This window comes from Somniosus microcephalus, chromosome 11 (genome assembly GCF_052327205.1).
Source record: "Somniosus microcephalus isolate GS21.2 chromosome 11, FLI_Smic_1.0, whole genome shotgun sequence".
NCBI lineage: Eukaryota > Metazoa > Chordata > Chondrichthyes > Squaliformes > Somniosidae > Somniosus > Somniosus microcephalus.
In genome coordinates, this window is record NC_140997.1 from 21388592 (window position 1) to 21404143 (window position 15552).

General features: G+C 43.1%; 1 protein-coding gene across 2 annotated transcripts in view; it reads left to right on the forward strand.

Annotated features, from left to right (window-relative positions):
* The first annotated feature begins 542 nt into the window (after positions 1 to 542).
* The window catches only part of wipi2 (WD repeat domain, phosphoinositide interacting 2), a 61390-nt gene continuing 46380 nt past the window's right edge, over positions 543 to 15552 (forward strand). The window contains exon 1 of one of the 2 annotated variants that reach the window (XM_086000307.1): positions 543 to 814. In XM_086000307.1, the coding sequence (XP_085856433.1) occupies positions 738 to 814 (77 nt within the window). In that variant the 5' untranslated portion in view covers positions 543 to 737. The remainder of the gene's footprint in view (positions 815 to 15552) is intronic. The other variant, XM_086000308.1, reaches the window with a different exon arrangement.

Below are 15552 nucleotides of genomic sequence, written 5' to 3' on the forward strand. Positions count from 1 at the left end.
TTATAGTCCAACAGCTTTATTTGAAATCACAAGCTTTCGGAGCGCTGCTCCTTCGTCAGGTGAAGTCACTCCGAAAGCTTGTGATTTCAAATAAAGCTGTTGGACTATAACGTGGTGTTGTGTGACTTCCTACATTTCTTTAAGAAGAGCCATGTTATTGTTGTGTGAGGGGGGAAATAATGTGGGGAGTTTGTTGCAAGGTTATGTAGCTTTAAGAAGAGCCATGTTATTGTTGCTTTGGGGGAAATAATGTGGAGAGTTTGTTGCAAGGTTCTGTAGCTTTAAGAAGAGCCATATTATTGTTGTGTGAGGGGGGAAATAATGTGGGGAGTTTGTTGCAAGGTTCTGTAGCTTTAAGAAGAGCCATGTTATTGTTGCTTTGGGGGAAATAATGTGAGGAGTTTGTTGCAAGGTTCTATAGCTTTAAGAAGAGCCATGTTATTGTTGCTTTGGGGGAAATAATGTGGGGAGTTTGTTGCAAGGTTCTGTAGCTTTAAGAAGAGCCATGTTATTGTTGTGTGAGGGTGAGGGGGTAATGACGCATGCGCAGTGCGGGTGCCGTTGCACAAACACCATGACAGCTGCGGAGCGGCGGCGACTGGTTCATTGAGGAAAAACCCCGAGGAACCGATTAAAATCGAAATAATAATCGGAGCGGATTGGGCCTCCCTCTTCCCCCATCCAAAGGGGGTGGGGGGGAAAAAAATATTTTAAAAAAATAATAAACCCGAGGACCGATGAACCTGGCTAGTCTGAGCGGGGAGGGCGGCAGCAGCAGCCAGCTCCTCTTCGCCAACTTCAACCAGGACACCACGTAAGGAAGCCCCGGTGGGATTGAGGGAGGGGGGAGGTTGGTTGCTGAGGCTGGGAAAGGCCGGGGATGTGCGGCCTAGGCTGCAATGGGCAGAGTGGGCACCAGCAATAGTGGCTCTCATCCTCTGCCAACCCTCTCACTCGTGGCTGGGGCCATTTTCTTTTTAATCTGAGATGCTGATCCAAAGCAAGAAAAAAATAGTAGGGATTTAAATTGTTAAAAAAAAAACCTATCTTTTGGGATGCATTTTATTTTTAAAGACAATTGCATCAGGGGAGGTTTGCGGGGGGGGGGGGTGGGGGTGAAATGTCAGCTGGGGGGGGGGGTGAAATGTCAGCTTGGGTGACAGATCCTAGTGTACAAGATTCAGTTTAAAGGGACACTGTCTTCCTGTTTTATTTAAAAATAGCTTTATTTTTGGAAATCCTCTTTCGTCTTGCACAACAAGGGGTGAAGTGATTTGTGTCATGTATCAGCAACAGGTTTCTTTATATATTTTAAAAAGGCTTGCTTTGGGGACTGATCTTGTGGCACTTTGTAAATACAGTTCATCTTGTCGTATGGGAACAGAGGGTTCTGCTGATCGAGTTAGATGAGGACAGACCGGAGGGGGGGGGCTCGAGTGGAGCACAAACGCCGGCATGGACTGGTTGGGCCGAATGGCCTGTTTCTGTGCTGTATATCCTGTGTAATCCTATGTAAAGGTTCAAGTCCGATCCAGTAATTGGAATGGAAGGATGATGTAGGGAGATGTATTTTCAGGGTGGGCGATTCCTGCATGGGGTGGAGATTACTGTGTAGCAACTGTTTGCCTTTTCATGCCTGTTTTTTTTCTCTTGTGTTGAGAACTGCAATTCAGGCCTCCACTCGTATTGGATTACCAAATAGTGTTCTCAGTACACAGGACTTGATTGGTGCCAATTGTTTTGATTCTAGCATCTCTAGCTTGAGGTCCATTGTGCTGGCTTCAGGCCTATAGAACCTCACCCAGATGCACTGGTAACCAACAACATTAGTGTGTTCCCGCGGTGGACTAGTGGTCCCCAGGGTCACTCTGGGATCACTAAGTATGGTGACGAATTTCGCTTTGTTTCTTTCAAAGTGGGAGATTTTTGCTCCGATTTTCTTTAAAGTTGTGTGGATCAGGGAGTACTTTATTCCGAGTGTGTTCCTTCTCCACTGTCCTCTCATAGCTGTGACTGGTGCTAGATGATTATCCAGAGAGTGAGCTTTCACAGCAGCTCAAAACAGTACAGAAGTTATCAGGCTGTATAGCTTGGAAGCAGTATAAATGAGATCACCTGTGACCTAATCAGTGTGTGTGCATGTAGAACACTTGTGTCTTACTTGATTAAGTGCTACTTGGCGATGTATTTTTCTCTGCTGTTTCTTAGTGTATCATCTGGTGTCACACACACTAGATAATAGTCTCTCGGAGCGGTGGTGGTGCTGACACGCTTTGCAGCATCCGTGCAGAGCTTAGCTGGATGGGGTTAATAGAGGAATCCAATATCAGTTTGCCTGTGTTCAGACTGTCTTTGTGAATGCAGCTTGATTTACTTAGTAAGGGTGCTATCCACCTGTGACAGAGAGTTTATTGCATTGTAGGACTGAAACCGGTTTAACGGGAAATAACTTCATTTCCCCTCCTCCCTATGTGTCCCTGAGTACATCTTTCAAACCCAGCTGTACCTTTCAAAAATAATGCTCCTTTTAAAGGACTTCTTTGTAAAGACCAACTACAGGTAATTTGTGGGTACAAGAGTGCCCCACTGATGATGCAGAAAGGGCAGCCATCACGAGCTATTTATGATAACAATGACAACTTACATTTATATAGCGCCTTTAACGTAATAATACGTCCCAAGCAGTGTTCCCTCTCGGCTGCATGGCCGCGCAGCTGTCTGCCGGTCCCGTACAGCCCAGGTCCGGCTTTTCCAGGGTAAAATTCCACGCATACGCGAAACTTTTGAATAGGTCGTGCAGCCCGTCAAAGGGACCACGCACCCAAATTTAAAAGTAGGGTGAAACATTGGTCCCAAGGCGCTTTACAGGAACGACTATCAAACAAAATTTGACACCGAGCCACATGAGATGTTAGGACCGGTTAAGCTTGGTCAAAGAGGTAGGTTTTAAGGAGCATCTTAAAGGAGGAGAGAGAGGTGTAGGGAGGGAACTTCAGAGCTTAGGGCCTAGGCAACTGACGGCACGTCCATCAATGGTGGAGCGGTGAAAGTCGTGGATGTGCAAATGTAGTCTGCTTGTTCCGTATGGTTACACAATGGGAAGTATCTGTTTATTTTAAAGTGATTCCTGCCATTTATTTTGTAAGGTTCATGCACTGCAGAGTTGCCCTCGGGCTTTTAATGTCACAAAGTTACTTGAAGTTAATATTGTGTTGTTTCAAATGCTAGCGGGCACACAAGATATATCGGCGGGCCGTGGGGAAAGTGAAGTAATTTTACATTGGAAGCATTTCTTCCTGTATTTGCCTTAAATTCCTGTAAAGTGGAAAAACATATATTCATATCGTTGAACAGTGGCTTTATGAAGTACTAATTTGAGAAGTATACAGAAGCAAAACACACTTCTGAATTGTTAGAATTTTTTGAAAACTGCAATAAATAGTAATCATGTTTAATTTTAGGTTTAGATGCAGAAACGAGTATCTCAGGGCTTCATCCTTGGTCCCTCTTTTCATTTATATGCTCCCCTCAATGATGTTATCCAGAAATGTGGGACTTGCTTCCACAAGTATGATGTCTCGCTGCTCTATCTCCCCACCTCTTTTATTGATCCAGAGGCTGGTGTTGCATTCTTCAACTGCCTGTCTGACATTAAGACCTGAATGAGTCGCAATTTCCTTCAGTTAAATGTTGGGGGGGAAAAGAAAAGCCCCCTGCACCTATGTGGCTTTGGTCTTAACTCCATTAATCACTCTGACTGTCACATCAGACCATGTCCACAGGTACAGAACCTTGATGTGTACTGCCCGAGCCCGAGCTCAGTTTCCTTCCCCATGACCTGTCCGTTACCTGGACTGCTTTTCGTCACCTTCAAAGCATTGCTGCTACCCCTCCCTGCTGTTGCCGCACCTATAATCCAAGTCTTTCTCGCCTCAGGGCTTGCTTTTTCTCCACCGCCTTCCTCGCCCCACTTTCTTCCAACTGCAGCTCATTCAGATTGCCATGGCCTGTAACCATAACCACACTCCTTGTCACCCTTGTTCTTGAAAAGCTCCACTGGACCCCTGTGCCACAGCAAATTGATTTCAAGAGCCTTGTCCTTGCCGTCAGATCCTTTCACAGCCTTGCCTTACTAGCTGTAAATATCTGTGTTCCATTTCCATTCCTCTGACTCTGGCTGAGTCATCGCTCCCCACTTTTGTTGGTTCCAAAACCAGTGGCTTCTCTTATCAGTCACTGGGCCCCTGACATTTGAAACTTTTTTTTCTAAAGTATCCCTGTCTTACATCATCTCTGCTTTCAGAAGCTTTCTAAATCCCCTTTTTCACTGTGTTTTGTCTCCTCTCACAAGTTGTTATTCAGTCTCAAGGGTTTAGGAAAGCTCTGAGCTTAGAGAGGAATGATTTCTGACTATCTTGACTGATGCTTTTTGTCTGCTGTGTCGATTTTGTAATGACTGGTTACGGATCCACAGCTTTGCTGAGGACACCTTCCATATTGTGATAGGTGGCTGTGAATCTGCAGATGATGTTTTCCTCTGATGGTGATGTCTTTGCAGAGTGATGATTTTGTGTTCCTGTGACGCCCCCCCCGCCTGCTCTTTGTATTGAACTGAGCTGCTGGATTTCTATTACACATCGTGTCAAATGTTCTTGATACTCTTCTAAATGTACAGCAGGTTCATTGGTGGCTGATAGTGATTCCTTTTAGTTTGGGGTTTATATGTGAGCAGTGAACCTATTTCCCCCCCAGTTGATTTCTAAAATGCTGAAGAAAAAATGTATCCATTAAAAAACTATGTGGTATGTTAATTTAGTTGCATCTGAGACCTGAGTTTGAATCCAGTTCAAGCTGGTGAATTAAAAGTCTCTGGCACCTGTAATTAGCCTGAATGGAATGAGTTCTGGTGGGTTTTAGCCAGCTTCTTATTGGGTGGAAATTCACATACATCACAAAACTGCTCCATGTAATTACACAAATTGGGATGAAACTGGCTTCTCATCTAGACAGCAGAAGGAACACCTGTCCAGTTTGGAAATGTAAAACTTTATGCTGGTATAGTAGGGGTACCTCACCTTACATTGAGCTGTTGTTGAGCAGAGAGGAAGAGGGTTTATTCTGCATCTAGACCACGAGGACCTGGAACTGCTTGATGCTGACACTGGCTGTCAAAAGTGTCCATTCTCCTTCGCTTGAGAGGCAGAAATATATATTTTTTTTAACGTAGCGCTATGCCATAATGGTGAGGATGTAGACTTCATTTTTTGTCCCCCATGAAGCTAAGTTAGAATCGTCATTCTCCAATGAGCTGGACCCGGCAACCTCTCCAGTGGGAGAAAGCAATGGGCAGAGTTCTTCCCATGTTGCTGTTGCACACCTCCTAATGACAAGTGTGGAGCAGCAGTCGCAGAGGACTGAGGAAAGAATGCCCAACCTGCTTTCTAGCCACAGGTAGTGTGTGACTCGGGGAGCCCGGAGTACTGGAGAGAAAATAAAATGATGTAATACCATCTGATAAAAAAACCCTCAGCAGTAGCTGAATCCAAAGAACAGCAACATAGACTCATCCTTTACAGACTTCGATTAGCCGTGCTCACTATCATTGGTCAACTTTTTTTAAAATTTGAAAACAAAATACTGTGGATGCTGGAAATCTGAAATAAAACTGGAAAATGCTGGAAATACTCAGCAGGTCAGGCAGCATTGTGAAGGAATAGCCATATTCAGAAAAATACACCATCCTATGAACAGAATTTTGACTTTATTAAAACATAACATACTGGGTCTGGAAGCCTTAACAATCAAAAGCTGTAAACGGCATACAGGCTTTTGAGATAAGACAAGTTGTTGACACTGAAACAATAGCCCTATTGAAGCAGCAGGTTAGAGGTTCCTGAAAATCTGAGCTTTGGAGGGAACACAATGGAATGCCCAGTTAAAAGTGTCATAAACCAACACTTCGGAAAGAAACACAGAAAGATTAAAGAAACATGTGCCTTTTGTAAAAATGACATCAAGTAAAAGAAACACCTGACAACAAATGAAACATGGGAGGCACCAGCCATCACATTGTTTTTGTGTTGAATTTGGAACACCTAGGAGACACGCAGTCTGTGTTGCAACCAGTTGAGGTGTTCCAAGTGCAAAAGATACAAACAGGAGATTTTGATAAAAATGACGTCAAATAGGACCACTGCTGTCACATTGTTTTTATAAGTTTTGAACACCTACACAGCAGACATAATTCTTAATGCTACAGCTGAACTGACAGTAAGAATAGCAGAAGTCAACAGAAAAATGACTAGATAATTAGCTTACATCAGCAGAAAACTTCAAAGGATATACCACTGAGAAAGAGTATAAATATAGAACTTTCAAATGGGAGGACAGATTCGCTGGAAGGGGCAAAGCGATTCTCAGGTTTCAGAGACAGGCTCTGTAAGTTTTCAACTCTTTGAGTCTCGGGTATCAAAGGTATTTGATTTTGGTGGATATCCTGGAATAAGACTAAGAAATGTAAAAATGTAACAAAGTTAAGATTTGAGAATAAGGATCTCTGATAAGAATTGTAAGATTTCTGTTTTTGGAACTGTTGAAGTTGCGATTGAATCACCAGCTGTAAACTACATGTCGGTTCTTTAATAAATCTATATATTTTTAGAATTGTCTCACATAGTACTTCGGTATCAAACTCGCAAACTCAATCTCTGTACACTCTTTGGTGAGGAGTTGCAGAATTCTGGGGGAGTTTTCCGGACCCTCACAATATCCGGATGGTTACAGTCTAGTTAAACTTATTAAAAGTGCTATCTGGAGGACGGTAACATCTTCAGGTTGTTCCTTTCCTTTAGGGAGAGCTAGTCTGGACCTTTAGACCCAATTAAGCGTCTTTAGGATTCGGCTACCTCTAACTTTAACTTTAGTTGAAGGTGAACGTCTGGGGAATACGCCTGATCCGGGGTAGCCCTAAAGAGGCTAGGACTAGTAATTATCCCTTCAGCATCTGTGAAGAGAGAAACAGAGTTAACGTTTCAGGTCGATGACCTTTTGTCAGAAATTCCTAAGTAGTTTCCAGCATTTTCTGTTTTTATTTCTCTTTTTTAATTTGATTGTTTTACGTGAGAGATAGGGTGGCCAGTAGCTGAATTAAAAGATGCATTTTGAGGTAAGAGTATAACCATTTTGAGATGACTGCTTAGTGGAAAAAGGCAAAGGTATTGTACACCAAGCTTAAAATACATTACAAGCCCCTTGTTTGAAATGTTATTGCTGAGTTTGCAAGTCTGATTCCAGCAGTTCACTCTGGACAGAATAGATAGCTTGTGTGCCGGTGATTGGCTGATGATAACATTGTGATTATTGGAGTAAAGAGGTTGAGATAACCATCCAGGAATCGCCCCTGCCTCTGGGCGGCATACGAGTACAGCTGTTCCCTGTCACATTTAGGTTCCACCCAGTTGTTGCAGACTTGCTGTCGGATGCACCAAAATGCAAATAGTCAAATTGTTTCCTTCTCAAGTTGCAATCTGGTTGATTTCTGCAATACTTTTGGATGCTTCCTTTATAATTTTATTAGGAGTTGAATAATGAGGACTTGATGTACTTGCCCTAGAGCCAAATCACAGTGAATCTGTTCTAACTTTTCCTACTGTATTTACGTGTTCTTTTGGTGGACAGTCAGGCCACCTGTTATTATATACACCGGTATCTCTAACCCATTAGTTTTATTTTAACTCCTGGAATCTTTCCTGTGTCATGCACCATTACCCAATTGAGAAGGTAATCTCTTCCAGTGAATCTGTCAGATATCCCTTTTGAACCACCTACAGAAAAGAATATGATGGTGACTTGTTTGCCTTTTTCAATTTTATCTCTCCACAGCCTAGTGCCTTGTGACCCTGCACTAACCTGTGATTTATACATTTGGTTCTCGGTGGATGCACGTTTTTGTTTCCTTTTGAAGATCATGACAATTAAAAATTGTGGAGGGTAAAACAGTTCTTTTATGTACAAAATAACTGTGGTGTTGTAGACATTCATAACCCCCCTCTCCCAGATCTGAGCACCGTCCTCATTGAGCAGAAACTCTGCACAGACAGGGAGTGAAGAAAGAAAGAATTTGCATTTATATAGCGCCTTTCACGACCTCGCGCGCTTTACAGCCAATGAAGTACTTTTTTTTTTGAAGTGTAGCCACTGCTGTCGTGTAGGAAACGCGGCAGACAGTTTGCGCACAGCAAGATCCCACAAACAGCAATGAGATAAATGATTAGATAATCTGATTTTACTGATGTTAGAATCACGACAAATGACATACTCAGAGGCCTTTAAGCAGCTAAGGATGTTTGTTGGGGTGGGTGGGAGAGGAAGCTGAAAAACGGCTTTCAAAGTTCTAGATGTAAGGAGCAGGTTTGTAATGCCATTGAAAAGAATCTCAATTTTTTTTGTCAGGAGTACAGAGTACCCTATGGAAATTAGTTAAACATTTGACAAAAAATATTCCAAGGGTGCAGGGAAATAGGATCAGATTGCCTAGATGTGGAGCTAGAACTAGCACGATGGGCCAGATAGGTTCCTGTGCTGAGTTTTCTACTATTCCATGTAGATATTGGCCTTTGCTCCACAGGCACCCTTCTGTTTTCAAATTGCAGTATGACTGTTCAGGAACTTCCTTAATTTTGTAGAACAAAAGCTATTTGAGCAGACTTGATGTGAGCGCATGTTTAGACGGTTTCGGGATATCGTTTCAGCTGTGCCTTTGGTATCTTACTTTCGCTTCAGTCAGGTGCAAAACCAGACTTCAGGTTTCCTTGACTGGTTTGGATCATAAAATTGAAGTTTAGGCCCTAGCTTTGGTTAGCTGAAGTCACCTGCACACTGTATGTTAAACAATATAGGCCTGTTGTAAATGGAATTATAAAAGATGTAATAGCAGAGCACTTGGAAAACAGTGACAGGATCGGACAAAGTCAGCATGGATTTACAAAAGGTAAATCATGCTTGACTAATCTACTGGAATTTTTTGAGGATGTAACTGGTAAAATAGATAAAGGAGAATCAGTGGATGTGGTGTATTTGGACTTTCAGAAGGCTTTCGATAAGGTCCCGCATAAGAGATTAGCATGTAAAGTTAAGGCACATGGGATTGGGGGCAAGGTACTGACTTGGATAGAGAACTGATTGGCAGACAGAAAGCAAAGAGTTGGAATAAACTGGTCTTTTTCCGAGTGGCGGGCAGTGACTAGTGGGGTACTGCAGGGATCGGTCCTAGGACCCCAGCTATTCACAATATATATTAATGATCTAGACGAGGGAACTAGATGTAATATCTTCAACTTTGCAGACAACACAAAGCTGGGTGGGCGTGTGTGCTGTGAGGAGGATGCCGAGAAACTCCAGTATGATTTGGACAGGTTGGGTGATATGGCAGATGCAGTATAATGTGGATAAATGCGAGGTTATCCAACTTTGGTGGCAAAAATAGGAAGGCAGATTATTATCTGAACAGCACTAGATTGGGAGAAGGGGGAAGTGCAACGAGACCTGGGTGTCCTTGTGCACCAGTCGCTGAAGGTAAGCATGCAGGTGCAGCAGGCGGTTAAGAAGGGAAATGGTATGTTGGCCTTCGTAGCGAGAGGGTTCGAGTACAGGAACAAGGATGTCTTGCTGCAGTTGTACAGGGCCTTGGTGAGACCACACCTTGAGTATTGTGTGCAGTTTTGGTCGCCTTATCTGAGAAACGGATGTTCTTGCCATGGAGGGAGTGCAGCGAAGATTCACCAGACTGATACCTGGGATGGCAGGAATGACGTATGAGGAGAGATTGGGTCGATTGGGCTTATACTCGCTGGAGTTTAGAAGAATGAGAGGGGATCTCATTGAAACTTAGAAAAGTCTAACAGGACTAGACAGACTTGATGCAGGAAGGATGTTCCCGATGGCGGGGGAGTCCAGAACCAGGGGTCACAGTCTAAGGATAAGGGGTAAGCCATTTAGGACAGAGATGAGGAAGAATTTCTTCACCCAAAGAGTGGTGAACCTGTGGAATTCTCTACCACAGAAGGCAGTTGAGGCGAATTCATTAAATATATTCAAGAAGGAGTTAGATATATTTGTTAAGGCTAAAGGGATCAAGGGATATGGGGAGAAGGCAGGGACAGGGCACTGAATTTGGATGATCAGCCATGATCTCATTAAATGGCAGAGCAGGCTCGGGCCGAATGGCCTACTCCTGCTCCTATCTTCTATGTTTCTATGTATAGACAAGTAGCCTCTCGATGGAAAATCAGTGTGGTGAGCATGTTGCTCCCAACGTTGAATTGTCCCTACCATCGTCTCAAATGCAACTTCCCATCCTACTGCTAACAGTAGTGTTTTCCACAATAATGTATTTCGGATGCCACACTGGAAATATACTGAGCAGATAGAGAACAAGGGCAGCCCCTGTCCTTGGGTCATCGTTTAAAATTCTCTTTAAAACCTAGCAGGCCAGCGAAAGGCTCAAGTAAATGTCTTTTGGTAACTTACAGATCAAGTTTTAAAAACCTTAATCGGTGAAGTAGGCAGTGGCAAATTCCTGCGTTAACCAGCAATCTCCTGATTGTCAGCTGCAACCCCTCAACGATCCTTGTGCAGGATTGAGGCAGGAGATTGTTGTTTTACAGCCACATCTTAGCTGGAGGTAAAACCCATTATTGTGTTTTAGAACTTACCTTCTTTGTTCTGAGATCTTAGGCCCGGAGAGCCCTATAATGTTTTGTGGAGAGGGGAAATGGTTGGGCGGGGTGGGCGAATGAAGGGAGTGAGGACTGACGCTAGGTGTTATAGAATGATACAGCAGCTGGTTTGTGTATCCTCCACCTGAATATATTCAAATTGACCCCAGGATATTTTCCTCTGCTGAAATTACTTTTACAGCACTACGCCTGAAGTAATTCTGGGTTACGTCCGCACTGATTCAGAACCCATAGCCTCACTGATTTATAGACGCATGGTTTTTGGGGCGATTCTGGTTTGTGTGCGTGTGTGGGAATTTTGATCTTCTCCAGTGGTTCGGTTATTGGGTGTACTGAGCCATGCTCTAGAATGTTCCTGATTCGGCCATTGGTTTTTGTTGAGTTAGTTGATTTCAATAATGGTTGCATTCTGAACTAGGCAGGGGGGAAACCAGCTATGGTTCCTGCTCCTGATCACTACATTACAACAGTGACTACCCTTCAAATAGTAGCACTCTTGCCTCTGAGTCAGAAGGTTGAGGGTTCAAGTCCCACTCCAGAGACTTGAGCACAAAAATCTAGGCTGACACTCCAGTGCAGTGCTGAGGGAGTGCTACACTGTCGGAGGTGCCGTCTCTCGGATGAGATGTTAAACCGAGGCCCCGTCTGCTCTCGGGTGGACGTGAAAGATCCCATGGCACTATTTCGAAGAAGAGCAGGGGAGTTAACCCCGGTGTCCTGGCCAATAATTATCCCTCAATCAACATCGCTAAAAAAACAGGTTATCTGGTCATTATCACATTGCTGTTTGTGGGATCTTGCTGTGTGCAAATTGGCTGCCACGTTTCCTACATTGCAACAGTGACTACACTTCAAAAGTACGTCATTGGGTGTAAAGTGTTTTGGGAAGTCCTGAGATTGTGGAAGGTGCTACATAATGCAACTCTTTCTTTTCACTGTCTAATGACTCTTTCTGAAAAATGCATATGTGTAGACACTGGATAAGGATGAGATCAAGTTCAGCTGTGTTGCCCATCACAGGAGCCTGTCGACACTTGCTGTCTAGGTTTCCACTTGGAAAAATAGTCAGTTGGACAAGTACCCTTGAAACTGTACCGCAGCCCGAGTCACAGCCGGCAGGAGTGGAAGGGAGAAAGTTTGAGGGCATTTTTACATAGACAACCTTTCAAATTGCTGCTCTGCTGGGTTTTAACAGTAAATTTTCTGGTGTCTGAGCAAGAATGCAGGAGGATGATAAAAATAACAGCTACATTTGGCTACCAAATGTTTAGCTTGGCCACTTAAATAATTGCTTAAAAACGTGATCTCTAACATCTGATGAAAGGTCATCGACCTGAAACGTTAGCTGTTTCTCCCCGCAGGTGCTGCCTGGAACTGCTGAGTGTTTCCGGCATTTTCTGTTTATATTTCATTTACAATTAGAAAACTTTTGAGATGATAGCCACCACTTGGGGAGAATGTAAGCTTCGTGCACTGAAACGGCTTGCTGGTCGAGCAAGTGTTCCCGTGGCGGAAGCAGACCAGTGTTTATCTTCAAACCATATCATTTCCATTATATCACTTAGATATTTTACTTCGCTAGGTTATTTACTGTGAATTTAAATTGGGTTTTCCTTAGCAGTGCTTTGTCTTTGTGTGTGAAAGGTAGCGAAGCAAATACTCAGACACCATTTTCAAGGGTAAGTGGCCCCACTCTGTTTATGTCCTTGCCTGTAAACACAACCTAGTTAGGTCAGGGTTGTTTGGTTAATGCAAGTTTGCCACAGTGGGGGCAGATGCTAGCTAGTTGCCTGTGACTGCTATAAGCATTAACCATGGTGCCATGCCACATGCAAATTCCAACGAGCTTTGTTTCAGGCTTGGCCTCGTAAACAACTCTCCATCCATATGGGAGATAGAAAGATACTTCTTACTGGCCTGTTGAGAAAGGATCAGAGGCTTCAAAGGAAGATACCGAGTGCAACAGGGCATCTGGCGTGATGAAAAACTGCTTGGATGCTATAAATGCGAATGACTTTCCCTATTTTGCAGTTTAATGTCTGGTCTCTGTGCAGAAGGCAAGATCATTCACCTCACCCACATACAAAGACGTCGTTCAATTTATTGGATTGTTTTTATTTTTAACTCTCGGGACTGACTAAACCTTTGTTGTTTTAGAAGTATTCATAGTGTTAGTATATTGCTGTAATCTTTTGCTTCTGTATAATCCTAATAGATAAACTTGATTTGCAGTTTTATTCTGAATTATTATACAGGCTGACCGTAGTTTTTTTTGCTATCTGAGAGGTCGGGAGCAGAGGGTGGGGGTAGCTGTGCAACCTCTGTTGTGATGTATCTTGGTGAAAATTGTTAATCCTGTGGCATCGTACTCCTTTTCACAGCTCATAAAAAGCTGCAAGTTTCAGGTTATAGAGGATGAGGGTTTGTTTATGGAAACTTCAATTCAATACACGCAAATAAAGTGGGGAGAGAGCCCACATTGTAGCGGCTCCCCTTTCCTTGACTTGGCAGGTTATAAGTTAACAAGCTTTTATTGTAAGTTGAATAATCAACTGCTCAACATGTTTTCAGTTTAAATACTTGGTTATTTAGCTCGGTTGGAAATTGCACTGCTGTGTCAGTATTTGTGCGGAGTTGTGATGTGTGCAGTCTGGCTGACTGGCCCTGTGAAGCAGCAACAGATCCCTACTACAGTGTTTTACTGTGCAATTTTAACCACATAATCAGGAATGCCTCCAGCTCTTTTTGGTGGGGTTGGCATACTTGAATCCTGTCAACTGTAGTTCATTACTTATGGGAGTGCTGGCAGCTCTCTCTAGCCTTTTCAGCTGCTTGCTGCGATGAATTTGCATTCCCGATCATTGCTCCAGCATAGTAATTGGCTGAAGAGATGTATTATAATGTCAGCAACAATGAACTGCCTGATTCTGCACATCAGGTTCCCAGTGCTGCAAAATACTTGAAGATGCCAGTTGCATAGTGCAAATAACATTAGTTTTGTGTGTATGGATGTCTATGATTTTTCCCACTTGAACTTTTGCTGATGTTTGAAATATCAAAATTGAAATCAGAAAAGTGGTTTAGTTTTGAAGCGCTTTAAGAAAGAATTTGCATTTATATAGCACCTTTTACATTCTCAGGATGTCTGAAAGTGCTTCACAGCCAACAAATTACTTTTGTAGTGTAATCATTGTTGTCATGTAGGCAAATGCGACAGCCAATTTGCCAACTGCAAGGTCCCACAAATGGCAGTGCGATGAATGGCCAGTTGATCTGTTTTGACAGTGTTGGGTGAGGGATGAATATTGGCCAGAGCACACGGAGAACTCCCCTGCTCTTCTTCAAATAGTGTCATGGGATCTTTTACGTCCACCTGAACAGGCAGAGGACATCTTGGTTTAACATCCCATCTGAAAGATAATGGCCGGTAATTTTCTCGAAGCTGCTCCCGCTCTGAGGCTGTAATTTCACTTCCAGCAAAGTTATGGTGGTGGAGTAGGAGCAACTCGGAGAAAATTCTCAGCCAGTACCTCTGACAACGCGGCTCTCCCTCAGTACTGCACTGAAATGGCAGCCTAGTGCGGGGTTTGAACCCACAATCTTCTAACTAATTAATATGATTTCATTAATATAATAAATACTTGTATTTATATTCTGCATTATCATGTAAAAATGCTCAAAGCCCGTCATACAATGAGTTACCTTTGAAGTGCGGTGAGCGTTCCCCCTAGCCAATCACTTTTCTTAATCTGGGATCTGCTTTGTATCTAACTGCTTGACTAAAGTTGGGCTTTCCTGCATTTGACCATGCAGGTAAGAACAAATCAGTTGGTAAATAAAACATAACTGAATCCTGCAGACTCAAATGCAAACCAAATTTATTCTGACGCTTCTCAGGAATTCATTATTTTATACTCTACTGGCTTCCTGTGTTCCATCTTCAAGAACCTTGCCCTGTCTTCAGATCTTTCCAAGTCTTTGTTGTAGTCTGTTTGACTTTTTGCCTTGCATCCTTGACACATCCTCAAGCTCCTCTGAAACCACATTCTCCATTCCTCTATTGGTGGTGATCTTTCAGGCACTATGCTACTGTGCTGTAGAATTTTCTCCCAGAACTGCTTCCTCTCTCTCCCTGCCTTCACATGCCTCCAAGGAAAGTCCTTTTTGACTGTCTTTGATCTAATTTCACTCTTGCCTCCCCTTTCTTCCCCCCCACACACACACACAATTGGTTCATTTTTTCTGGCTTCATACTCACCATTTTATTGCTCTGTTAAATACTCAGACATTTTTATTGTATGAGGAGTGTGCTATCCAAATGCAAATTGATCAGGAAAAGAGCCTGTGGGAATCCCATTGAGTATTACTTGAATAAGCCTCTTGCTGGATTAACCAATAAATGGTACAGTGGTCATCTGTGGACACCCTCCCAATGGGGGAAGATATTGTAGATGAATGAACTAAAGAAAGAAACTTCCATTGCTGTATTCTTCAGGTTGGGGCTGAGTGGGGACATCTCGATCAGATTTTTATAGAAGGATGGACGGAAAGAAGATCTTGCTGTCCAATTTTCAGGAGTGGATGGAAACGGAATGGCTGTTTACTGGGTTTTGGGAGAAAGGGATCGGGATAGCTGTCTTTTAATGATTTCAAAAACATTAATAATTCTTGAGAAATTGCTGGCAATGTTTCATATTCCACCCTGCCCCCCCCCTTCCATATCCAAGGACACAGGTATTCGAGTCTAGTACAGTTGGCATTAGCTGTTGTTATTTCCAGAAACTAGGGTCATAACAGCATGTTGTGGAAGTCCTGA